Raw genomic sequence first — 27,494 nt, forward strand, 5'->3', positions numbered from 1 at the left:
TTAACAGCAGGAGAACAATTATGTCACATAACATTACATTAAGCTCCATTTAATGACCATAGCATGTTAATTGAATAGAAAAAAATAGCAAGAGAGGAGATTTTGCTGATCACTATATCACATATTTATGACTTTTTTTTTTACTTATGTCATTAAATAATTGTTATTATACGCGAATGTCCGTGTCTTGTACTTGCCCAGGAAATCTGTGTAAACCGTACGGCACCAGACAGGGGCAGTCGACAGTATTCACAATGTTTTCTCTTCAAAATTGAAATTTTACTGCCACCATTGAAACAATTTATAACGGAAACTGTTTACCCACTCGACATTATACAAGGGGTCACGTTGTAACTTTAGTGAGTGACAGTCGTAAATCGCGGGCTGTTTATTCCAGTGGACGCAAGTTGCAACTAAAACAATAGGAGGCAATGGCGCAATGCTACCCAGCAACAGCTCAGTAATGGCGCCCGCTTACTTCCGGTAGTTTCACCGGATTCGTCTATAAATAAGGGTTTTCAAACTGGGGTGAAAAATCCCCTTTCTGTCAGGTTCTCGAGATTGAAAGAGCATGACCCAGGGACTGAAAGACCCTGCTTCAAGACCTGACCAGAGGGGAAAAAAACAGAGGAACCAGAGGAAAAAAACATCCTGTTGTAGGCACCTTCAAACACCCACCTACAAATAGGAGGGGTTCGCAAACTAGGGGCAAATAAACGCTTCCAGAGATCGCCACCATGAGCCCTGCAATTGTGCAGGGCAGCAGAGGGGGCAGATCTAAAAAAAATAACACCTGTCTTCAGAGAGACTGCATCTAATTCCACAGAATTAGGCCTCATATCTTTGTAATAGCAGATCAGATAGCAGCTCTGCCCACCAGCTTGGCTGAGTGATTGTCTTCACACGTACATGGATCCTGAAGACAAAAGTTGGTGTGTAGGCTACTACAGGGGCCCTTTTATTCTCTGGTCGTACCGGTACTGTCATCACGTTATTGTCGAGTTTAGACAAGTGCTTCGGACAATGGTCATGCCGGAGGCGTTTCACAAAACGTCATAGGATGCAGTGCAAGTTCCTATTCAAAAAAAAACACACAATCATTCAGGCCAGGGTTAGGTGTGTGTGTGTGTGTGTGTGTGTGCTCAATAAAATTATAGCTTTTAATGACAGAAAAGCCCACTTATTTGTTTGGTTTTTTTTGTCCTTTTATCCAACACACATTGCTATGACCTTGGTATAATAGTGGGTGTTTTTACAGAGCAGCTCAGGGACAGATTGTATCTGTCTCTGAGGCCAAAACACTACAAACAATGCATGAAAAATGAAAAATATACAAAGTGTGTTTGTCTACATTCATGTTATCTGTCTTCCTCACAATGCAATATGTATGAATATTTAAACCAGAAGATATTATCACGTTCATCATGAAATGTAGAAAAATAAAAAAAATAGTAAGGGTCAAACAGATGCTTGTGTCTGTATTATCGTAGAATATAATGTTCACCCAGTATAAAATAAAATGGGTTGGAATATGGATCGTATATGGATATGAATGTCAAATATTTATTTGTGTATAGCATAACATTTGATCATTAATACGGTGAACATCAAATATTTCTCTGGAATAGATACTTCAGTATGATGACAGTATTAGCCACTTTATTTATACTTGCAAACAATTTAACCTACACGACCGGTGCTATTTTCATGTCTCGCACAACATTGTCTTATATAATAAAATCATTTAATAATTTAAATAACTAAAAAACAATATTTTGTGTCCAGTTATTTGGAAATTCACCATGTATTCAGCATATGAATTTCCATTCAGCTTGTCTTCTTCTTCTTCTACTTGCACTTATCCAGGGCCGGGTTGCGGGGGCAGCAGTCTAAGCAGAGATGCCCAGACTTCCCTCTCCCACGACACTTCCTCCAGCTCTTCCAGGGGAATACCGAGGCGTTCTCAGGCCAGCCAGGAAACATAATCCCCCCAGCGTGTCTTGGTATTTAGCTTGTCATGAATGTCAAACTGGGTTTATTTTGTAATAATGAGAGTCCATTATCCCTTTATGGCCTCAGTTTCATTAGTTTGTTCTTGATGACACTGGGAGGTCGTTACTGGAACTTCCACAAATGATCCATCAGAATAATCAGAATATAAAGGAAATAGTTGACAAACTTCTTTTCTTCAGTTCACACAACTCGCTTTTATTAATGAAAAATTATAATCTCTTAGAAAACATTTCAATAATGCGAAATATATTTTTAAAACAAACTATTTCACACTCATCAAACTTTTATAAAACATGTGTAGCTTCGTAGTGTTGTGGTGTTGTGATACAGTAATTAAATCGGGAGATGACTTGGATGCTGAGATGAGAAGGTAGTGAACAGTACTTGCCATAAGAAACCCGTAGCAACTTAGTAGTGTCATAACATTCGCTTTCATGTGTTTTGCATGTTTGTTACTTCATTTAACAAATCGTCGAATATGTTTAATAATGCAGTCACACTTTCTTCATATAAGTTAACAAAACTTGGTATAAAGGCTTAAAACAAATAATAGGAGACAACATGCCCTGTTGAGGGAACACAAATATTGCAAGTTTGTACAACCTCAGGCCTTGTGGTTTCTCTGTAGAGGAAGGATTACTGACCGTCACCCCTTGCGGGGTCCGTTTTGCTCATGCAGTCTTTAAGGCCGTCCTTCAGTTGGACCAGCTGCTCGGAATGGCTTTCTAGTGTCCCGCTGACCTGTTCCAGGAAGCTGTCCGAATGTCTTTCCAGCTCACTGCGGATTCTCTCAAGGTCATCGGCCAACTCACTTAGGCTGCCACACTGTCCTTCAACCCGTGTGATTCGGCTTTCCACCCCCATCACCTCCTGTTGCATTCCCAGCGTTGTGGATCGACAACCCTGCAGTTCTCCGCCTAACCTCCGCCGCAAGCTCTGGAGTTCCCCCTTCAACTGGATCAGCCTCTGCTCCCCGGATCCAAGCATGGACCCCTGCCGCTCCACCAGATCCGAGATGCCTTGCACCTGAGTGACCAAACGGCTTTCCCGTTCCTCCCACGTGGAGTTCACCTTGCCGACTTCTTGAGCAAACAGGCTGACTGAATCCCGTAGACCCTTCAAGGTACGATTGACGGAGTTGACATTGATCTTTAGGAGTGTGATTTCCCCGTGAATAGAGCCCTCTTTGTCCTCCTGGGACAGCTGTGTTAGGAGACCCAGTAAGGTGCTGTTGAGATGGTCCAGTTTGCTTGAATGCACATCCAGGAGGTCCATCATCTTCTTTTCTGTTTCCTTGCAGTCTTCTACCTCCGTCTGGATAAGGGCCGTGTCCGGGCTAGAGGCAGGGGTGCAAGCAGAGGTGCAGAGGAGCTCAAGGACCGACATCTGCTTCTGCATTCCATCCAAGTCGGCCTCCACCCTCCTCCGGACACTGTCGATCTCCGTCTCCAGTGCTGGCACCACTTGCCCCTCTAGCAGCGCCGGTGCCGTGGCGTTGCTCAACTCCTCCACCGCTACGAACAGACGTCGCTCCAATGTCTTCAGCTTATCATCTAACAAAGTCTTGAACCCATCCAGGGAGCTGAACCCATCTTGGTGTCCATGTTCAGAGGCATTAATCCTACCCTCCATGTCCACCATCCGGCTCTCCAGTAGGGTCTCGATGTGGAGAGTCTGGTCAGTCATGTCCACTTGTAGCTGCCTCTGGGACTCGGTCAAGCTCGTAACTGATTCCTCCAGCTGGAACATCCTCTGGGTTAGGCTGTTAATTTCACCGCAGCAGCTCTCGGTCACCGTCAGACCCAGGATCTGTGCCTGAAGCTCACCCAGCTCTTTCCTCAAGCCCGTCTCTCGGCCATCCAGAGAGACTTGGATCTGTTCTTGACCTGTTAAGTGCTCGTTATGACACTGCTGCTGAACCTAAGGACAGGACGCAGGAAAACGTACGGAATAAATGTTGTGTCATAGCTGATTATGCTCTGCCTCAAAAACTTGTACTATATTATTCAGCTTAATTTGATTGCTATATAAATTCGTTATACTCGGCTTAAAGGGATAGTTCACCCAAAAATGAAAATTCTGTCAGTATTTACTCACCCTCATGTTTTTCCAAGCCCGTAAGACCTTTGTTCATCTTCGGAACACGAATTAAGATATTTTTGATGAAATCTGAGAGCTGGATCACTCCTCCATACTAGTCCATAGGCTTCTTCAGGGATTGAAACTTCCTGGCCTCCAAAAGTTGTTAAAAACATCGTTAAAATAGTCCTAGTGGCTACAGTGGCTCAATCTTAAGTTTATCAAACGACGAGAATACTTTTTGTGCGCAAAAAAACAAAACAAAAATAACGACTTTATTTCAACTATTAATTTCCTTCTCTGTGGGCCTCGAGTCAGTTCACTAGTATAATAGGCTAGCGTAAGCTTCTGTTGTTGAATGTCACACACATCACACACATGAGCAGCATCGGCCAATAGTGAGCCTACGTGTGACGTAGTCCTACACTATCACACTATGTTAAATGACTAGAGGCCCAAAGAGAAGGAAATGTATAGTTGAAATAAAGTCGTTATTTTTGTTTGTTTTTGCGCACAAAAAGTATTCTTGTCGCTTTAGTCACTTGGATTATTTTAACGATGTCTTTAATAACTTTTCGGCCTGGCAAGTTTCAACCCCTGAATGAGCCTATGGACTAGTATGGAGGAGTGATCTAGCTCTCAGATTTAATCGAAAATATCCTAATTTGTGTTCCGAAGATGAACGAAGGTCTTATGGGGTTGGAACAACATGAGGGTGAGTAAATACTGACAGAATTTTCATTTTTGGGTGAACTAACCCTTTAAGCCTAGTTCAAGACTAAAATGCATGTTTGAGCTGTTTTAACTAAAAGCAACTTGAACTGGCATATCTTAAAATATATCAGTGCCATTGTTTTGTCTCAAAATGCACACCAGTTTTTTTTTCTAAGGCATGTTTATAAAAGCTACTTAAATGCACTAAAAAAGGCCTAATCCTGACTTAACCTAAACCCTGTCTGTGAAACCAGGCTTTAGATTAATGAATCTGTATTCATTGAATCTAGTCTGTATTTATATATTAATACCAGGAATATTAATATATATATTTTTCCCCTTGGCCTCTGTCCATCATGGCCTCTTAATCATCCCCATGTATACTAATTGGCTTCATCACTGTCTCCTCTCCACCAATACACTAGTGTGTGGTGGGAGATCTGGCACAATATGGCTGCCGTCGCCTCATCCAGGTGCTGTTGCATATTGGTGGTGGTTGAAGAGATTCACTTTTCCATGTAAAGCGCTTCGAGTGCCCAAAAAAGCGCTATATAAATGTAATGAATTATTATTATAAACAACTTTAAAGGGGGGGTTGACTGCGATTTCACTTTTTTGATTTTAAATAGTGTGTAATGTTGCTGTTGGTGCATGAACAGTATCTGAAAAGTTGCAGCGCTGAAAGTTTAGTGAAAGCAGAGATATCGTCTTTTAAAAATCAGGAAGTATAATTGACTACAAAAACGACTCGATTGGGACTACAGCTGGGTTATGGTACGTCACTAACCCACACATTTGCATCAACCCTCCCTCTGGAATATGCAGGAAAAGGCATGCGCATATTTCTGCGGCTCGTCGGGTAAGTGTTCACCCAGCTGTCAGGTCTTCTGTCTTCGAGCTTCCCACGGACGCTGTACTTCGTCAACAATGGATACAATTTATGTTTGATTATATTCCTGAAAATGACGATTGTAATCTAGCTCTCTGTGCATTTTACGGAAGACAGCTTCCTGAATCTCCACGAGTTCAACACCGGATTCAACAAGAAACTGTTACTAAAAAGCAGATCCAACTTTAAAACCAGAGGCAGCAGTTGTTGTGCCACAACCTGTAAGTAGGCTAAGACTTAATCATTTTAAATGTATTTGCATGTATAATTCCAGACGTAGCCTTGTGTTTTTTGTGTTTTTTTCAAATGCCAGCGCTGGCTTTATAGCTACTAGGCTACTAGTTATGCTAGTATTTTGTGTCTACGAAAAACGCGTACAAACATTATGGACCTGAATTTTGTATAAGTACTAATGTTGTAAATGTATTTTTCATGTATATATGCTTTATGACGTTATTTTAGATTTGATCAAGAACGTAAACTTGCCAATGCCAACGCTGTTTGTGTTTAACATTAGTAGCCAGTCAATTGCTATTGTTGCCAGTCAGATGCTATTGTGTAAAACAAACGTGTATATGGTTAAAAAATGTTGCAAATTATCATTCAGAAACGTTTAGTAAGAGTGTGTGGTGAGGTTCAGCTTGACTCGATTCATAAAGGTAATGGGCGTTAACCTTCCGGACAACATGAGCGACAGTTTAGCCAATCACAACATACCGGCCCAAACGAACCAATCTGAGCCATAGCCTGTTTCTGAGGGAGTGGTTTCATAGAATCAGGAAGTCAACCGCTCGTTCAGGGGACAAGGAGAGTGCGGCTTACAATAAAGCTGAAGTTTATGAAAAATAAGACTTTTTAAAAAAGAAAATCCACGAATACATGTTATATTGCACCCCATAAACACAATCATGCAAAGAAAAAAAGCAGTCAACCCCCCCTTTAAAAGTTTGATTTTCACCACAGGGGGATTAACAGCTGAGAACAGACTTAAGTGAATGTAACAGCTGAGAAAATAAACGCTAGACCCTACAGTGCACGTATCTAAAAATTACTGCATGAGTCATACTGAGAGTGAGTTTGCTACTGCATAATAGATGCATGATTCAATGCATGATTGAATATTGCTTTTATCTCATCATTTTGTTTCACCAAAGAGTAGTAATTCTTAATTTAGTTTTCAATGCCTGCTTGCGATGCTGCACTTTGACACAGAATTCATGTATGAAACATTAGTTGCAAAATTAAACTAATGGCCATTTCCGGTTTATGCCGACTTGAATTAGAACCAATAAGACAAATGCCATTATGCACAATGGTTCCTGGTGAGAAGTTGAGTGATCAACTCACCTGACCAATCCTCTCATCACAGTGACTCTCCAGACCCGTCAGTCTCCTCTCAAAGCCATCGAGGACATCTGCCCTCACTCCAGCCAGCCTGGAGTCCAGGAGTTCCTCTAGACGCTGCTGATCCCCAGGGATGGGTCTCCCAGTGGCAGTGTCCATTAGCCGCTTTAACTGGCCATCGTGTCCCATCACCATTCCACGGATCTCGTCCAGGATCTCGCTCTTGACCTTCAGCTCATCTTTGACTTCCATCACATTTCCCACCAACTCTCCAAAACCAGGGAGGTTCTCGTTGCCGTCCAAACCGTTTGGGGTGCCCTCTGGGATCAGCCCGAAGCCCACAGAGGTGTCCAGCAGCCGGGGGGAGCCATCGATCAGGGAGCTCAGCATCTTCCTGGTCTCCTCACGCAGAGAGACGCGCAGACGCTCCTCCATGCCAGACATCAGGCCGTTCAACGTGTCCAGATCTTGAGAGAGTCTACGAAGGTTTTCTTCTATGCGGTCCAAGCGTTCACCAGAGACTCCCGCCTTTGGACCTTGGAAGAAGTAAAAAACATTTACACCTTTACAATCTACATATACGAAAATAGAAATGTGTTAGTGAAGGAACTTCAAGGTGTTTACTAATTAAAGCTAAAAATTTTGTGCTGGGTAACAGTTAATCGCATCCAAAATAAAAGTTTGTGTTTAAATAATATATGTATGTGAACTGTGTATAATTATTTTGAATATATAAAAACACACATACACGCTTGTATATATTAAAACAAATGGTTATTTATATGAAAATTTCTTATATTTGCATATTATATAAATTATGTGTAAATATATACAGTACATGCAAATATTTCTTCAATATATACATGTATATGTGTGTGTATTTATATGTACAAAAGTGATTAAGTCCACACACATATATTAAGCAAACGCAAAATTTTATTTTGGATGCCATTAATCAAAATGAACATAAATAATTGAGGCTCCACGATAACCGTGAGTGTGATTATTAAATCAAAGGCTGCTGTTTAATTAAATAACACCAGTGTAATTTGAATGTAATTTACTTGCATGTCATGTGACCATTAACAGATGTCAGAGAGCCAATACAAATGCAAGAGTTTTGTCAAATTATTGAAATATTAACTTCAAATGGCAGGGGGCTACACCAAATAAACAGTTAACGACAAAAAGTTTGGGAAACCCTTGCATTGCTATTTGGCTTTAAAACAATAATGTACAGTATTATTGTAAACATTGTAACTTTGTAATGATCTTTTTATTACGATTATATTTTACCAGGCGCGGAGTTTGCGGGGGGGGGGGGGGGGGGGGTTGGGTCTGGGGGGGGTTGGGGCAGGGGGAGCATTGCCCCCCCGGTGGCTGAAACGGGTATTCGCATTTTCTTAAAAAAGCTGTAAAAAAAAAAAAACTACCAACCCCAATCTCTTTAAACAGTTATCGCTCACTCGGTCGATTGTGTCATCTACCTCTGAGAGAAACTTCTCTGCGATCATGGGCGTCAGTTTGGTTTGAAATGTGCTGGGGACAGAGACGTAGCTACTCGGGCATTTTCAAAAGTAATGGGTACAATGACGCATTCATTCTTTTTTTCTCTGTCGAGTAGGTCATGTTTTGAAAGACGATGTCCTGTAGCTTCCTGGTGTACATAAATAAATATGAGCATGCAATGTCCGAGTATAGTGGGTATGTACAGTATATACGCCCTTTATTGCATAAATAAAAATGAGCACAATGTCCGAGTATAGTGAGTATATAAAGTATATACGCCCTGTTTTCATGTGTACAGTGATGGTCCAAAGGTAGAATTTTTGCCTAGCGTGTCGGGACTCGGGAGGTTCGAGGTTCTAATCCGCACTCGTATAGTTTTTTTCCCCCCCTCATCAAAACCAATAGGTAATCCCGTGTTTTAATTTTTTTTCAATGATTCATGAAGTATAAATGCAAATTTTAACAAGTTTTTTAATCATTCTCATTGCCAGAATGTGTTTTGAAAAAAGGAAAGAAAACTTTAAGGTTGAAGATAATATTTTAACAGTGCAAAAGTGGTCCACATTTCATGATCCTAACGAAGATGCGACACGAAGTGGCTGTTCATGCGAAGTTCTAGCTGTTTACAATGAAATAAAGGTAATCAAATATTATTGTATTGTTTTACTGTTTTTTTCTTTTTTGGGTTAAAAATAAATATGTGTTTATTTAGCATGTTTTTTTTTTTTTTTTTTGACCCCCCTGGCTCGAATATCAAACTCCGCCTATGTATTTTACCCAAATATTTACGCAAGTGTCCATGTCACATTAATAATCTAACTTGCATGTACCATAGCTTGGTATGAACCCACTAGGGATGGGTTTGTTGTCGGGGTGTCCTCCAGGAAAGGGGGTCTTGGGGTGACCCCTGGGGTAACCCTTGACCCCGAGCCGAGGGAACGAGCCCTTGAAGGGTGGCATCATGGCATCCGGGTCAGAGGTCGACCCGTCAAAGCAGTTTTCTCCAGAGAAGCCGGGGCAACAACGCCACTCCAGTTCAGTGATGGTTTTATGACCGATTCTGTACTGTGGTTTGAAGAGCGTCCGATACCTGCGGGGAAAACGCACTGAATGTCACAAACAGAATGAACTTCACACTTCTCCATCCACTGTGTACATCAAGATCAACTTCAGGGCTTTTACTCACTGACATTTTGGCATGACCGTGATCATGCAGCCAATTATACACTGGAAATATACAAACACATATATATATATATGTATTTTTTGGACCAAATTAAAACCAATTCTAATTTGCTACTGTCATGTTTTGAGTTTGGTCATGCGTAGAGTTTGCTTTTGATATCATTTTCTGTTCTGTTCATCTCTGTTTCTAAGGTTGGTCTTGTTTTTATCAGTCCTGTCATCCTCTGTTCCCCTGCCGGTTTCACTTTCTTTGATTAGTTTGTTCTTAAGCACTGTGTGTCTTTTAGTTCATTTTCAGATCTACGTATTGTTAATTCAGTTGTTCTGTTCCTAATCTCGAGTGGTATGTGATGATTTGAGTTTGTTTTTGCTGCGCTAGATCCTGCTTAATCTCCGCCACAACCAAAGTGTGACGAATACAACCAAATTGATTAGGAAAAGAATGCTTTTTTTTAAATTAATATTTAATCAGAATTTAATATATGTTTGAATAAAAGCCATAAATATAATTTTGAACATAAAGATTAATAGAAAGTTCACAGTAAATTCCCCGTTGTTAAATTAACAGATCGGTGTTCATATGGGAACCTCCAGCAGGGTGTTAAAAGTAACAATGAAGTAGTGTTAGAGTTAATTAGATAATTAAGTAAAAGAGAAACAAAAGAACTACAACTGTCTTCCAGACACAGCCTTGGATGAAATCAACCAAAAAAGACATGAAATCTCTCTTATTACAAACCAGTTTGATCTTATTTTTGTTATTCATATAAAGATGTTTTTGAGAATTTAAAGAGATTTAGATGTTGATGTTTTATTGAAAAAGGTTAGTCACCAATATGTTGATCAGTGTGTCGCTTAGTTGGGCGGTTTGACTCTTTATAGTGATTCATGTTAGTTGTTTCTTTGTGACAGTATTTAATTAAACACATAATTTGTTGCAATTGGAACCATAAACAAATATTATTAGGTGACATATAGACGAATGCCATCACTTACCAAAAAAAGGTATCGTATAATTAATAGATTTTTACCATCAGTATTTTAATTGGCTTTATGCACAGCTGCACTACTTCCTGAACTTAAGCCATCTCCTTGTTTCCTGTCTGCCATTATTGGACAAATTGATTAGTTATATATATATATATATATATATATATATATATATAAACAATTATTTCCAAACATCTACATACATACATAAAACATCAACATCTACACCTACTGTATATTCATTGTAATTGGTAATAAGTGAAGCTGGTAATGCTGTTTGTGGAGTTGTTTAATCATCCTATGCTGAGATCTTCAGAGATTTAATGTTATCTTTTATCCTCCGTATTCTCCGGAAGTCAGTTTTAGTTCTTGTGTTTCTCTTTTCTTTAGTGATTCTGCTTGTTATCATTAGATGATCAGTCATCACTCAATTAATCACTTAATTATCCCATTAACTCTAACACTGCATCAGTGATACTTTTAACACCTTGCTGGTGGTTCCCATATAAACACGAGCGGTGTTAAAGGACAAGTTCGGTATTTTACAATTAAAGCCCTGTTTTAAGATTGTTTCTGATGAAATAGATTGGTTAGGATTGTTTTTAGACAAATGCTGCTGTCACGAGAATTTTTGGATTCTGTGTTAGCACCCCCCACCTTTACAATGGTAGCATAGGTGCACTGGAACAATCCTTCATAAAAACGCATAAAACTGTAGTTTACAAAGACGTGAAACTCACAGAGTGGTCTCGGCAAAAATCGCTGCAAAAGATGCTTTCCAACAGGTTTTATCGTAGTTTTTGTCCAACTCCATTGACTTGTATTGTATGTTTTGTGATGTCCGTTATTACTCCGCCACCCGGAAAAGGAAATGGGGTTGTTTGTATTCTTTATGTAGTCTTATGCAGTCGCGTGCAAACGTTGCGTGTATACAAGTGGTTTGCTTGCATTTGGCAAAGGTGCATTATCGCCATCAACTGGGCTGGATTGTCTATTATTATTTAAGCTCTCAACGGAAGAATGTGCGGTTGTGAGGCGTTCAGAAAAATAGGTCTACAGTTTTACAACGAATGGTAAAAAACCTGTTGGAAAGCATCTTTTGAGGCCATTTTTGTGTGAGCATATCAGTGAAAACCCCACTCGGTGAGTTTCACGTCTTTGTAAACTAAAGTTTTATGCTTTTTTATGAATGATTGTTCCAGTGCACATATGCTTCCATTGTAGAGGTGTGGGGTGCTACCACAGAAACTGAAAATTCTCGTGACAGCAGCATTTGTCTAAAAAACTATCCTAACCATTCTATTTCATCAGAAACAATCTTAAAACAGGGTTTTAATTGTAAAATACTGAACTTGTCCTTTAAATTTAACACCAGGGATTTTACTGTTTTCAAATATAATTTAATATTAAAGGTGGAATACCTAAGATTTTTGCATTAAAATATCCCAAAATCACAAGGCCAGTGTTATATATTTAGTTAAGATGATAACTTACAATATTCCAAATGTTTCAAACAATGTTTAAATCGCGAAAAATTTATATTTTAACCAAGGAAACGGGGCGTGTGAGCAGGGGTGAGCTGGGAGTCGCCAGTCAATCGCGTCATATCCACGCTACCTCGGTTTCCGCTCGTACTACGTGTAGTCCTGGACAAATGCGGTAGTTGTAGTTGTGCGTTAGCGTCTATCAAGCAACAAACGTCAGCTTGTTTCGCGCATTTGTTATGGAAGGGAGCACAATTATTCTTTTCAGTTTTTCTCGGAATGTGAACTGTTGGCTGTAAACGGGGTCGCACACCGGACGAGAAGCTCCGCGTCGCGTCTAGGACAACTCAGGTAACGTTATCGCACACCCGACGTGCATTTTCTCATCAGTGTATGGCCAGCAATATTATGTTTAGTGACATGGAAGGAAGATAATGTCTGTTCTATGTTATTGTACTGTACAAAAATACAATCTTTGCTGAGTCTACATTCTGAAAACTTTACCTCAGAGCATCCGCTGAATGAATTGAGAATCTCAACTGAAAAATCTAATAACATCAGCTATTGTTATTCAAGCAGCTGATTTCTGTAAATGAATGCAAAACTAAATCCATATTGCAGCATAGGGCGAAGTCAGGATCCATTAGCAACGATTTGAGACAAAAATAAGTCCAGTGACTCGTACTGTAACATCTGTGATAACTAATTTACTTTTAAACCGGATTTTTCTTGCGGTTATTGCAGTTTAATGAAAAACAAGCGCAACACTTCATTCATTAAACGCAACATTTATAGAAATCGAACTTTACCTCATCCATGACAACTAATTTTCGATTCCCCGTCTGACTGATTTATCCACGGTGGAGTTGAAAACAACAGTTCCCATCATTCCGCGTTCCTCCACGTCGTCATCAAGCAAAGCCGTTGTTGTTGTTTTGAATGTAGCGCCCTCTAGCGGCATAAAATCTTAGGTATTCCACCTTTAAAGACCATCCCGTGCATTACTTAATACAGTATATTTTTTATATAATCAGATATATCTTTTTGTATATAATTTAATCAATAATCAATAGCCTACTTTAGACATAAGTCAAAATATTACTTAAAATAGGTCAATATCATTATCTTCTGGCTTTTTACAACTTATAATAATTTCACCATAAACAAAAGCTAAATTAAAACATTTTGTTAGTTAATGTTTATTTTATTTTAAAGACAACTTTAAAGGACCTTAATGTTTATTGTGATTTCGTTTTTAAAATAGGAATCATATTTACTGTTATGTACTAACAAAAGCAAGACAGTAAGATGAATATTATTATATTAATATTATATAACTCCCAGTAATTTCTGCAGTCAGTAAAGCTGAATGTGTTCTGCACTTCAGCGCTGTTTAAAATGCCAGTTTTCCTCTTAACTGTTTCTATGTGGTTTCATCTGTGTCATTTGCTTTTAGACAAGCTGAAAAAACATGATTTTCAGTTAAACTAATATAGAAAAGCACTTTTCACTTTTTTCAGTGTTTTCCAGTTTCACTAGATTTGCACACAATTCTGAGTGTCCACTAGAGGGCAACTCAAGGACACCATTAAAAGTGTTTGACATCTTCAAACATTTAACATGTTTGAGACCATCTTTCTCCTGCTATCCCGTTTGAAACTGTATTTTGTTCTAACACTAAAATCCCTCTACATTTTATTCCATTCCAGATTGTCAGTGCATGACTTACATAAGCACAGAACACTTCTGTCCCCATATGCACTTGGTAGTGTACTCTGGCTTGACGTATGTGGCCACTCCATCCTGCATCACGCAGGTGACGTTCTTCTGGATGACGTAAGCACAGAAGTTCCTGTCGAGTGAAAAGACACATTCACAATGAAGCACAGCTTTATATATTATTAGGGCTGATGGAAACTCATTTATTTGTACAATTATAAGTAGTTGTGTGTTGTGTGTAAACATAATGGTTATTACATTTACATTTATGCATTTGGCAGACGCTTTTATCCAAAGTGACTTACATTGCATTTCATGGTACACAATTTTGAAAAAGGTTGCATTTTTTTGTTAAAAAAAATAAGGTGAGAAAAGGTAACACAAGTGTAATCCCTCCACCCGGGTTCTACTCAAGCCACTCCGAGCAGGCCTCAAACCTGGGTCTCTGGCATGAGAGTTGGGTGCTCTAACAGGGAGGCTAAAAGCCTCTAGCATCTGTCGCTAAAGTGCCTATTGAGATCAGATGAGTGAGGATTACATGCACAGCCGCAGCAACTACTAGCTGGCCTCCGTTACACAAGCCATTACTTTCAAAAAGAAGTAACAATTACAAGGCAATTGGTTACTTTTTTAGGGAGTAATGCAATATTGTAATGCATTTTTCCCAACACTGGGGATTCACAATTTTGGTACACTCTAAAAAATGCTGGGTTGTTTTAACCCATCTTTGGGTCAAATATGGACAAACTCAGCCATTGGGTTAAATGTTTAAATTACATTTTTAACCCAACATTTGGGTTTGTCCATATTTGACCCAAATTTGCGTTAAAACAACGCAGCATTTTTTAGAGTGTAGGTTATTGGATATTCCATGCATGCATTGATGCATATAACAATTATATGTATTGTATATCATTAAATTGATGAAATCTGGTGTGTGACTGTATCGCTATCATCAGCTATTAAACAAACAGTTTTGTTGAAGTGATACATACAACACACACAAGGAAACCCACTTTTGGCAATTCGTTTGCAAAGTACAGCCTTCATGTGTCTCCACACACACATTGCTCACAGCATGGAGAGTGTGTGAATGAAGAGCAGTCATGCATTGCTGTACTAGAGCTGGCGTTTTCCAGTGAGCCTGGAGCAAACCTCTGAGTCCTGCTGTTCAGCGGTTCTGCTTCAGAGATCTGGACTGTGGTCGAGCCTCAGTCATTGACAGTGTGTAAGAGAGTTCAGGTGTGGAGAGATCCCGGACACTAATGATTCTATTACAAGTGTGGCCAGTCAACTGACCCGAGGAGAAGTGAATATGTGTGTGTGTGTGTGTGTGTGTGTGTGTGTGTGTGTGTGTGTGTGTGTGTGTGTGTGTGTGTGTGTGTGTGTGTGTGATGGGTAGGTTTAAGGTTCGGATTAGTGTGTGTGCGTGAGAGTAGGTGTGTGTGTGTGTGTGTGTGTGTGTGTGTAAGGGGAGAGAATATACAGTTTGTACAGTATAAGAATGGTTATGTCTATGGAAAGTCCACATAAACATGGAAACCCATCACTGCATTGCACTGCATTCAACTGAAAAAAGCATTTGTATAGGTACCTGAATGGTTCATGTTAATAATTGAATCATTTATGTAACAGCCACTTGTGCTAAACCCTTTATTCTCTAACATTTACTTATTTTTTCTGGATTCATCATCATCATATTCAAGTCTGTGGGGAAATAATGTATTTTCGCCTTAATAAGATGTATCATTTTGAGTAAGCGAGCCAAACATGAGAAGTTGTAGAAAAAAGAAATCTAATGCAAGAAATGACTCACTATGCCAAAAGTGCGTGTGTGAAGTTGTGTTGTGTGAGTAATAGAGCATTTATCACTGACGGCAACAACTGGAATGACCCTGTCTCTGCCGTTTAGGAGGCGTTAAACAGATTTGTGCAAACACATGCAAATGAAGGGAATGCAAATAACTACATCATTGTTTTCCGACTTTGGGTAACGAGAAACAGATTTCAGTATTTAGCGCTTGCTTGTCAGGTGAGCGCACACTTGGAGGAAAGAGAACAAGCTCTGTAAAATCTCAAGCAAAATGAGTCCAGGTGTTCAAATGCTCCACGTGTACACACACACACACACAACCCAACCCAACCATATCTACCAGAGTTGATTCAATCAATGTGCAATGATGTCGACAGGAAGAACAGGGGAGACATGACACAGATACAGTACGCATGTAAGTTGCAAGCATTGCTCAAGTTTCTTTCAATCTATCAACAAAAAGCCTCTTTACATTATTTACATTATCGTATTTCAGGCATTTGCATTTGTTCATAAGGAACAGAGTATCTTGTGAAGCCGCTTGAATTACAGTACTGTGACTTGTGAAAAGACAAATGAACACATTGTCAGACATGTAAAGTGATCCTAAGAGCCTCCAGTGATGTGTTAAACAGAGCCTATGTTCTGTGTGTTGCATGAAAGATGAATATTAGCTCTGCCGGCTGATCTCCCAGACCACATAGACCACACAGCATGAGGAAGTTTGTGTTCGTCTGTCAGAGGGATGGAGTACAGAGGCTATGGGAGAGATGTCTCGGCTGGTGTGTCTTCTGTGTGCGCTGGATTCATCTCTGGGTATACACTGATAAACTGATAACAGTGTGAAGGGGCCTAGTACATACACCTGAGGTACACCACAAGACGAAAGAGCGGCAAAACTTGTTTGAGCCTCAGACAGACTGTATTTTCTGACCTTCTGATGCAATAGCAAATAAAGCTGGAGAGCTCATCATTGACCGACTTCAATACATGTCCGGGAGTCTGAAAATGGAGGGTTTTGATCAGTATAATCCTGATTCTACCTACAAATTCTTATTTTGCTGTTGCAGACTTAAATCAGTTTTATGTAACGTTAAAGGGGAACTTGGTAACTTATTTAACATAATAAAGCCGTCTAGAAATCATTTGGATGGTTAAACAACCTGTTCTGGTGATATTGGTGACTTTACCAGCTCCCCCCAGCGTTCCCAGGCGAAAAAACAACCTTGCAACATGAGGACTACCATCCCGGCAAAATAAAAATCGGAAGTCTCGTGAGAAGCAAAACGAGAACGAGAACGAGCGCGAAACACGAGCTGCTTTACGGCAATTCAACACACACACGCCCACCTCAATACTAGCTAGAAGTAACCTGAGTAATAATACAAGCGACGATGGATAATGTTCCAGCGAAAAGACTGAAGAGACGGTTATCAGCGGAGGAGGTGAAAGAGAGGAAAAAACTTTTTGATCGTGCCAGGGACCGTACAAGAGTCAACATTGGTCGTGCATTCACCGAGTGGCGAGAGCTAAAAGAAAATGAAGAATGCAGAACAGATGCGGACCTTGCGTTTCTGCTAATGCAATTGTAAGTAAGTGTTTGTTTTATTTATTACTTATTCTTGTTTGTGTTTATAAATGTGTTCAAACCATGACTGTCTGTGTAAGCTGATTGCCTTACGTTAGCGAGACAACGTGTTTGTTTTGAGCACGGTACATTGCTATCTGTTGTATTGGGTTGCTTCTATCTATGTGGCAAACTTGACAAACAACTATTGTCATATATGATTTTTCCGTCGGGCCTTGTAGTGGTACATAATAACCAAGGCTAATAACACTGATCACATATGTGTCTCTGCATTCGTGTTTTAGCATCGGTCAAAAATATGTGTTTGCTATATCTAGACTGTTTGATTTCGTAATGGATTATCAATAGTAATAAATGTTCTTTTAGTTTTATATTGTTTAGAAAATTTATACAATGTGTAAAGGTGACGCCTGTCCTCTTGATTTTGTTGAGAAAAAGGATTACAAGTACATCCCTGACCTCCAGAAGGCCATTCTTGGTAGTAGGCTGTAGAGTGCAACCGGCCTGCCACGCAAAACCACCATAAGGGCAGATGATCCCAGGCGACTTGGTTTGCTTTCCTCTGCAGAGCCACCACCACCCACGTCAGAGCTTGTTCAAAAACATGTGTCACGAGGGGACACTGCGCCCACAAAACCACAGGAGGATTGACACTATTCCCTCTTACAAAATGTAAATTGTTGTTTCTTACAAATTGTAAAAAAAAATGATGGATACTTGTTTAAATAATATATATTTTATTTCAAATAAATACATTCAATGAAAAAACTGTCTCTATTCAAATGTCCAAATATTATTATAAGTTTTAAATAAGTATTTATAATAAATAAGGAAAAATTATGAAATATTCAGACATGACGTGTCACCCTAAATCCCGTGTACTGACCCCTTGGGTCAGGAAAGCAGTCTCTAATTTTCCACACGCAACAGCTTGGGATGACCACCCTGTTCCCTATTCCAAGGCGGCCATGCTGCCACAGCACAAACTGGCGGTAGGCTGAATGTCGATACTCCTGTAATATTATCATAAACGGAAAAATAGTGTAGTCAACCGTAAAACTCAAAATTATTGTTCAATAATAACTGGTAAAACACAGTCATTGTAAACTATAAATTATGTATTGTACTTTATAAAAGAATGCAACTTGAGGATTCTCTGCACGATTAACGTTATAAACTAAACTTTGAAATCTCAGTTCCAATGAAGGTAAATCAGGCTATAGTTATGATAATAATAAGCTTTAACGTTCGCTAGCTTTATCCACACAAACCGTGTTACGTTTTATAGTTGATAACAGAATAAAAAATGTACATGTCAATGTTCTATGATAATGTGTTTGATGTATTACCCACCTCGGTAGACATACTGTAGCTCCACAACGCTCCGCAGTTGGCCGGCTCCGTTTATAACAAATGCATGTGAGGTAGAACGGGGGAGAAGGGTGCCGCAAGTGAACTTTTTACGACAGTGTTGGGAAATATACGGACCACAGCTGTAGGGGGAGCTCGCGGGTAAAAGATGCGACAAAAAAAGTCAAAATCAGCAAAGAAGTCTTTCAGTTGCCGAGTTCTGCTTTAAACAATGGAAAGCTGTTTTAACTTAATTGAGTTACATCGACCCAACACTCAGTTTCCAATAAAGCTCAGGACTCCTGGACACGTTCGACTCCTTGCTGATATAGGCGAACTTTGCGTCCATGAGAAATTGTGATTTAGGGTTATTAAAAATGTTATTTTTACACTCTCGCAGCACATTTTCAATCTGTACAATCTTCCTTAGTTTGTTGTCAATTCAACAACTCATTAGTTTCAGCTGTGCACCTATCAATCATCTCGTTATCCTCTCACTATGAACACATAACCGATCTGAAGAGAAAACGCAAAAGTTTTGTTGCGTCATCACTTTTTATTCTGTGTTTAGACGAGCGTTATGGGTGGGAAGTCTGCATGCATATGGGCTATGAAAAAAGCAAAAGTATGTGAAATTCAATGTAGTATGCACTCCAGGCAGCTAGGTGGCAATGTGAAGCACTGCCACATGACAACACTGTCAAGCAGACTTTTGTGTTTTTACCCTTTAGACGGGAACGTGACAGTGCAGTGCTGTTGGATTTACCTGTTGGAATTAAAGCCTGTTTTTAGTCTTTCCCACACAACATGTGACAGTTATGTTGCTGTAAACTACAGATCCACTTCCAGCATTTTTTTATTCGGTGTACTATTGGAAGTCTATTAATGTTAATGCAATTTCTATTTATGCAGCCCAATGTGTTTTTTTATAACTGTTTTTGGCCACCAGCCTATTGTTTATTATTTATTTTATTTAATATTCCCCACCCATAAACAGCACCAAATACTAAATAAAAATAAAAAAGAACTATTGGTCACTATACCTGCCAGTCACTGTGTTCCTGTCTAAACAAGAAGTTCTTGGCCTGACATTATGGACCGTCTTCAATGTGACTAGTGCAAAAACAGCAGAGCCACACAAATTATTTTAGACCATCACCTAGCTCAGGATTTAGCTGTGGATTTTCATCATCTAAATATAAATGGCCAGCATTGTTAAATGACCCCTAGTCACCCTTGAGTAATACACAGGCATGTAGAAAGCTTTTAATGGCACTTAAAGCTTAGTTGTGAGATGGAGTTGTGCCAGAATTTTCCTCTGGTTCTCCATATAAATATCTCCCTCCATTTTTTTATTGTTCTCTCTATCTCATCCACTCTCTCACTCACACTAATGGAAGCAGTGTTTCGTCGGTCGCTGGGTTCAGTCGTTGGTCATGCCTTAAAGAGTCGCTGTGAGAGGGATGGGGCCACTGACAGTATAAATGTGGAGATACAGTGCATCTATTAACTCAAGAAAAGAGTAGCTAGCTGCTACTCGCTGAACAATGGGACACATTTAGTGTGGAGATACTGTAACCTCCAGAATAGCTTCAGTTCTGAGAAGTAATACAAATGGACATTTAGTCCTGCTAATTTGACCTGCTCCCATGCACAGCATTTTAAAGACACATGCAGAAATACATTTTTAGTTATTTTTCACTATGAACCGCATCTGTGGGAAGGTGTCAATTAACATGCAGAATTGAACTATGAAGAAATATGTTCAGTTATGAATGTGAACACCTTTGTCTATGCCAATTCTTCCTTAGAAAGCTGTCCTTTCAAATCATTTACTTTTGGGATGTCCACTTACATATTAAAGGTGCCATATGGAATAATTGAGGTAAGAATATCCAAAAAAATAGCTACACGCATCAAAAGAATGAGAAGAAATGAGTGCAATGATGTCATTAAAAAACTGACAAGTTATAGTGCTGCCGAGACATAAACCTAAATTAGCATGCTAAATTACTAGCCCCGGCCCGGCAGGTGTCGTAATACCAGTTTCGGCCATGGGAGGCGGTATGCGGGCGGGCAACGTTACCACCAGCCAAACTGCAGTACACGAGTGAGTCGCGCTCGCGCCGGCTTGTGTGTGTACTTGAACCTGATGTCAGTCGTGTGGAAATACAGCCCACTACTACATTTCAGTTCAGGGAAGAGTTCAAAAAATTATTGGTCGACATTATGCATGAGGAATACATTTTGGTAAGTTGTAGCATACTGTATCTTTCAACAGAGTTCATGTTCTTTATGCTTTCCATTAGCTAGTAGAGACGATCGGTTCACGTGCGCTAGGGATCTGTGGTGTAACATGTACAAGCGCCAAAACGGTATTTATTCTTTGAATTGCGTAATAAAATTGACAGAATCTGAGAATCTGCTTAACTAACCTGCTTGCTAAGTGTCAATTGCGTGTGTCTCACGGTGAATTCATTAAGAGTTGTCAGCTCTGAATGGCGCTAGCTTGATCAACATCAGCGGATGCTGTCTGTCAAAAATAATTCAAACTAACAATAAAAGTGTAATATGAACAAAACGAATACCATAAACTTCAAATAATTGCCCAAGCTTTTATTTTCCCATATCGTCGAAATGCACCAGCTTGTTTTTGAGACAGGTGTCTATGAGGTGGTCTTCATCATTTAGTGTTGAGATGTTGTTCATTGAGTCTCTGATCTCTAAAAAATTCCAAATGCTCCATGTGAAACTGCGGTCTTCCAACCTTTTACTATCATGTCAAGTGATTTGAATAACATGCGCGATGGTAGGAGCACAACTCATTTTCTGGAGGTATACTGCCCCCATTTGTTATGGAATATGGAGTAGGATTTGATTTTATTATGTCAGATGGCACCTTTAAGCTTCCATTATAATTATTTTACTGTTGTCATAATTCCTGTCTTTTGTTCCCCTTGTCTTGTGTGGACTTTTTGTAATTTCCTGTCATGTGCCATGTTTTATAGTCCTTTGTTGTTTTTCTTGTTTATTAATCTCCCCAGGTGTTTCTAATTAGCCAAAATTAGCCAATGTATGTACAGATACTGTTCTTAATGTGTGTTCCTCAGGAGGTAACAGACCTTTACCGAATTTAAATGTCTCTGCATTAAATCAGATGTTTTTTAGCTATAGCTGGCTAGCTATAAATGTGTCGAGGAATTTTTAGTATGCCTGAAAAATCTATCAAAATATATCTGTAACGTGTATGCTTTGTTTTGGTCTTGTTTCATTCCATTTTGGTTCTGTTTTCTCTGTTTGCCTGTGTTCATGTCATTGCAGTTGACCTGTGTGCCAATTTGTTCCATTAGTTATTGATTAGATGCACCTGTAGTTCATTTTCCTCATTACCTCTCTGTGTGTATTTAAGCTCTTATGGCATGCACATTGTAAGAATACATATCAAAAAGCTTAAAGGGTTCACTTTTGAAAAAACTTTTGCTGATAATTTACTCACCCCCATGTCATCCAAGATGTCCATATCTTTCTTTCTTCAGTCAAAAAGAAATTAAGGTTTTTGATGAAAACATTGCAGGATTTTTCTCCATATAATGCACTTCAGTGGGAACCAGACGTTTCAAGTTCCAAAAGAAACTACTTGTTCAAAGGGCTTTAAACGATTCCAGACGATGAATAAGGGTCTTATCAAGCGAAACGATCGCTCATTTAATAAATAAATAACAAAGTTTAAGTTTTATAAGCTCAAACGCTCGCCTTGATCTGTTCTGTAATGCACTCCTGTTCGAACTCGTTCATCAAAATAAACAAATCTTTTTCCGAGTCATTTGGTTCATTCGGCGAAAGAAACGAATGAATTGATTCGGAAAAAGATTTGTTCATTTTGTTGAACGAGTTCGAACAGGAGAGTCACGAACGTGCACCACAGAACAGAGCAAGGCAAGCGTTTGATCTTATAAAACTTAAACTTTGGTATTTTTAAAAAAAAATGAGCGATCGTTTCGCTTGATAAGACCCTTATTTATCGCCTGGAATCGTTTAAAGCCCTTTGAACAAGTTTGCAGTTTGCACTGAAAGTTTCTTTTGGAACTTGAACCGTCTGGTTCCTACTGAAGTCCATTATATGGAGGAAAATCCTAGAACGTTTTCAATAAAAACCTTAATTTCTTTTCGACTGAAGAAAGAAAGACATGGACATCTTGGATGACATGGGGGTGAGTAAATTATCAGCAAAAGTTTTTTGAAAAGTGAACTAATCCTTTAATTTTCGTTACTAAAACCGCAGTGTCAGTGTTGACGGCAGACCAAAAGAATAGAAAAAGACGCATTTTCAAACAAAAGTGTATTAGTGTGGACAAGGCCCGAAGTGTGTTTGGTGCTACAACCTACGTCTACTGACTAGCATATAAAAATGCGGTAACACTTTACGGTAAGGGTACATGAATTATCATGAATTCATGTATAAGTTAATGCATGAATCATGCATTCATTCATGCATTAATATCTCATGAATCATCAGGAACTAACACAAGTTCAACGTTTTTCATTCATGACTTCATGAATGAACAACACCTTAATTAAAACATTAACTAAGATGAGCACATCATCATGAATTATGATTTATTACGCATGATCATTATGTTTTCTTTGTTCACTGTTATGCCACCTTTCAATAGCACATTGTTTATCAGTGTTTCAAAGGACCTAGTCACCACTTTAGTTAAGGGGCCACACACATGATGAAGTCATTGATAGATAATGCTTAGTTAATGATGACTTCTGTATTTGATTTACAGAATGTGTGTGCTATGAGCTGTGATTGGTCTATTATGGTGTCTGTCCAATAGTCATCATTAACTAAGCATTAATCTGTTAATGACTTCATCATGTGTGTGGCGCCCTAACTAAAGTGGTGACTAGGTCACTGACATCATGATCATGCATAATAAATCATAATTCATGGTGATGTGCATATCTTAGTTAATGTTTTAATTAAGGTGTTGTTCATTCATGAAGTCATGAATGAAAAACGTTGAACTTGTGTTAGTTCCTGATGATTCATGAGAAATAATGCATGAATGAATGCATAATTCATGCATTAATTTATACATGAATTCATGATAATTCATGTACCCTTACCGTAAAGTGTTACCAAAAATGCTATATGAAATGACGTATTAATCAACGCAACATGGCGCTAAAACTTATAGCTCTAGCTCCATTTGCAAAATTGTCATGCCATGTTGTCCTCTTTTCCCTAGCCATGACTGCTTCTGTATTCTTCTCATTAGCTTCATCCTCTTTTTTTCAGCTCACATATAAAACTAAAAAAGGCAAAGTGCGATTCATCTTGCTTTATATCTGTTTACCACTAGCTCATGCTGATGACATTTTATTATTCTACCAACTTGCAACCTATGTATCCTACAATTCAATAGCTGTCATCATCAGTCTACATGTCGTACCCAAGCCCAAGTTTATTAGATGCCGTACGGTGTCGTTTGTAATGATCTTAAAAGATTCCCAAAATTGCAGTCTCTATCAGGCATTAGTTTTCAGGGTTTTGTCCTGTGTTAACGTTGCATGTTTGGTTAGTATCTCTCAAAGTGTCAGTTAAAGTCTATTTATTGCATTCTCTATTGTCATGTTTACTGACAAACAAAAAGTAACAGAAGTCTAAACGTTTTTCTTGCTGTGTTTTTATTTATTTTTTCCCTCTACCCCCTCTCGAATGGACCTTCTCGCCATCCAACTGTTCTGCCTTGAGCAGAAGAACCATTCCCTAGGGGAGCACACTAAGGAAATTTTAGATTTTCACATCACCAGCCTCAGCGAGCGAGCAGTCCAAGGCACACTTCCCAGGGCACAGTCCTTGAGAGAATTCTGTCGCTTTTGTGGAGTGTGTGCAGGTGAATAATGGATTGGCTTCCATCATCTGCCCCGAGGAGGATGTCACCAGCCCCACTCCGGACCCAGAGCCCAGCCAGGCATCAGCCCATGATACCAGAGCCCACCGCAGAAGAGAGCCAAAGTTGAGCATGTCAACAGCCCTACTCCGGACCCAGAGTCCAGCCAGCCATCAGCCCATGATCCCTGAGCCCACCGCAGAGGAGAGTCAGAGTTGAGGACGTCAACAGCCCCACTCCGGTCCCAGAGTCCAGCCAGGCATCAGCCCATGACACCAGAGCCCAAAGCAGAGGAGAGCCAAAGTGTAGGACGTCAACAGCACCACTCCAGACCCAGAGTCCTGCCAGCCATCAGCCCATGACACCAGAGCACACCGCAGAAGAGAGCCAGAGTTGAAGATGTCAACAGTCCCACTCCGGACCCAGAGTCCAGCCAGGCATCAGCCCATGATACCAGAGCCCACCGCAGAAGAGAGCCAAAGTTGAGCATGTCAACAGCCCCACTCCTGACTCAGAGCCCAGCCAGCCATCAGCCCATGACACCAGAGCCCAAAGCAGAGGAGAGCCAAAGTGTAGGACGTCAACAGCACCACTCCGGACCCAGAGTCCTGCCAGCCATCAGCCCATGACACCAGAGCTCACCGCAGAAGAGAGCCAGAGTTGAGGGCGTCAACAGTCCCACTCTGGACCCAGAGTCCAGCCAGGCATCAGCCCATGATAGCAGAGCCCACCGCAGAAGAGAGCCAAAGTTGAGGATGTCAACAGCCCCACTCCTGACTCAGAACCCAGCCAGCCATCAGCCCATGATCCCTGAGCCCACCGCAGAGGAGAGTCAGAGTTGAGGACGTCAACAGCCCCACTCCGGTCCCAGAGTCCAGCCAGCCATCAGCCCATGATCCCTGAGCCCACCGCAGAGGAGAGCCAAAGTTGAGGATGTCAACAGCCCCACTCCGGACCCAGAGTCCAGCCAGCCATCAGCCCATGATCCCTGAGCCCACCGCAGAGGAGAGCCAGAGTTGAGGACGTCAACAGCCCCACTCCAGACTCAGAGTCCAGCCAGCCATCAGCCATTTATTGTATTTATGCTTCTTTTTAAAATTTTATTAAATAAACATAACTATATATAAAATTACATCTAAACGTATGTACATTTCGTTTCAAAGACGGGAGGACAGTAAATTTTGAAGACTCTGCCATAATCCCGTTTTCCTTGGTGTTCCTCCGCTTTAATCTCCACAACCGTAATGGACGAGCATCCTTGTGTCAAATGCGGAACTTATGCGTGCATATAGCCCATTATACATGTGACGTGATTCGAAATTGAATGCTAATTTCAAAAGACGTGCTGTAAAATAATGCATTGTGATAGGTCATTTCGGCTCCATGTCAGATAAGTTTCTCTTCTTTGCCGTCTTCCGTGTGTCCATGGCGTAAAATGAAGGTGTGCGGGAAGCAGAGGCGTGTTATTCTAATGACGATCGTTTTCGGCCACGGGATTTATCAAGGGCAGGCATTGTGTACACCTGGATTTCAAAGATACGCACAGCTTCATAAATCTGGAAGTGAGAGGAGTGTAAGCATAATCTTACGCCAACATATATGCCCGTTTCAACGCAAGAATGATAAATGAGGGCCAATGGCCACGCCCTCATTTTACTCCATGGACACACGGAAGACAGCAAAGAAGAAAAACTTCTCTGACGTGATGCCGAAATGACCTATCACAATGCATTATTTTACAACACGTCTTTTAAATTAGCATTCAATTTAGAATCACTTCACATGTATTGGGGTGTACAATAGTGATGACGATGGTGTGATGTGGAGTACCATTCATTCACATTAATTACATGACAATTTGCAATATTCTTCTTATAATGATTTGTATTATTAATGGCGCTTGTTATTTAGAAGAAGAATGTCGTTATTATTATTATTTGTATTATAATTTTATGTAAAAGAAGATGAATGTATTTTTTATTATTTTGTCAGTCTGAATTATTTTTTGGTCATTAAAAGCCTTTCATTACCGAACCCAGTCCGTGCGCACCTGCCGGGGCTTACCCTGAAACAGCAGGGTAAAGCGCACAGGCTCGCAACTGAAGGAATGCTTACAAATCAAATGCCTTGGTAAAGTCTCACAAATTAAACATGGAAGTCCCTGTTGCACAAAAATAAATACTGAAGTTTATAATTACTATGTTGTTGTTTTTTTACACTGGGTCATAATATATCATATATTCTAGTTTGCCAGTGCGTTTTGTGGTGTTAGGAATTTTTCTGCGCATTTCCGCACTAACTCGAAACGTGCGTACAGCACCTCCTGAGCTGGTGTAGGATTTGAGCGTGCCGTACGCCAACGTCCATATTGATAAATCTCAAAGTCACCGTGGTTTTGGGTGTACGCTGGAAATTTGGTATACGCACTTTTGATAAATGAAGGCTATTATGTTTAACATAAAATAATTTCTAACTTATAACTTATAACATGCGGCACACTCTGGGGGATGAGCCACAAATCCGTGAGTACGGATTGCGAAAGCATGGGCACGGTTTATGAATTTGTGGGTACAGATTGCAAAAACTGAGGGCACGGTTTCCAAATCTGAGAGCACGGATTAGGAACTTGTGGGTACGATTTATTAATACGTGGGCACGAATTGATAACCGAGGGAACAGTTTAGGAATTCGTGAGTACAGTTTATAAACTGAGGGGACGGATTGCAAAACCGTCGCCACGGATTGTTTTTTTTCCCCCACAGGTGACTTCCCGGGCTCCGTAGTACGATGATGTAGCTGCTGTTTGCAGAAACTGATCGTTCCGTTGCAGAGAAAAATGTGACGCATATGAGAAACATTTAGAAATAATATGTCATTAACATCAGGCTGGCAAAGGTATAATGACTTAAATCTT

General features: G+C 40.0%; 1 protein-coding gene across 1 annotated transcript in view; it reads right to left on the bottom strand.

The window, feature by feature from the left end:
- Positions 1-1,450: 1,450 nt before the first annotated feature.
- emilin3b (elastin microfibril interfacer 3b) overlaps positions 1,451-27,494 on the bottom strand; it is a 33,642-nt gene continuing 7,598 nt past the window's right edge. The window contains exons 2-5 of the mRNA XM_039689774.2: positions 13,937-14,059; positions 9,379-9,638; positions 7,043-7,575; positions 1,451-3,933 (exon numbers count right to left, since the gene is read on the bottom strand). Coding sequence (XP_039545708.2) covers positions 2,650-3,933; positions 7,043-7,575; positions 9,379-9,638; positions 13,937-14,059 — 2,200 coding nt within the window. The 3' untranslated portion in view covers positions 1,451-2,649. The remainder of the gene's footprint in view (positions 3,934-7,042; positions 7,576-9,378; positions 9,639-13,936; positions 14,060-27,494) is intronic.

The sequence above is a fragment of the Pimephales promelas genome, chromosome 20 (assembly GCF_988280905.1).
Source record: "Pimephales promelas chromosome 20, fPimPro1.hap1.1, whole genome shotgun sequence".
In the NCBI taxonomy this organism is placed as follows: domain Eukaryota; kingdom Metazoa; phylum Chordata; class Actinopteri; order Cypriniformes; family Leuciscidae; genus Pimephales; species Pimephales promelas.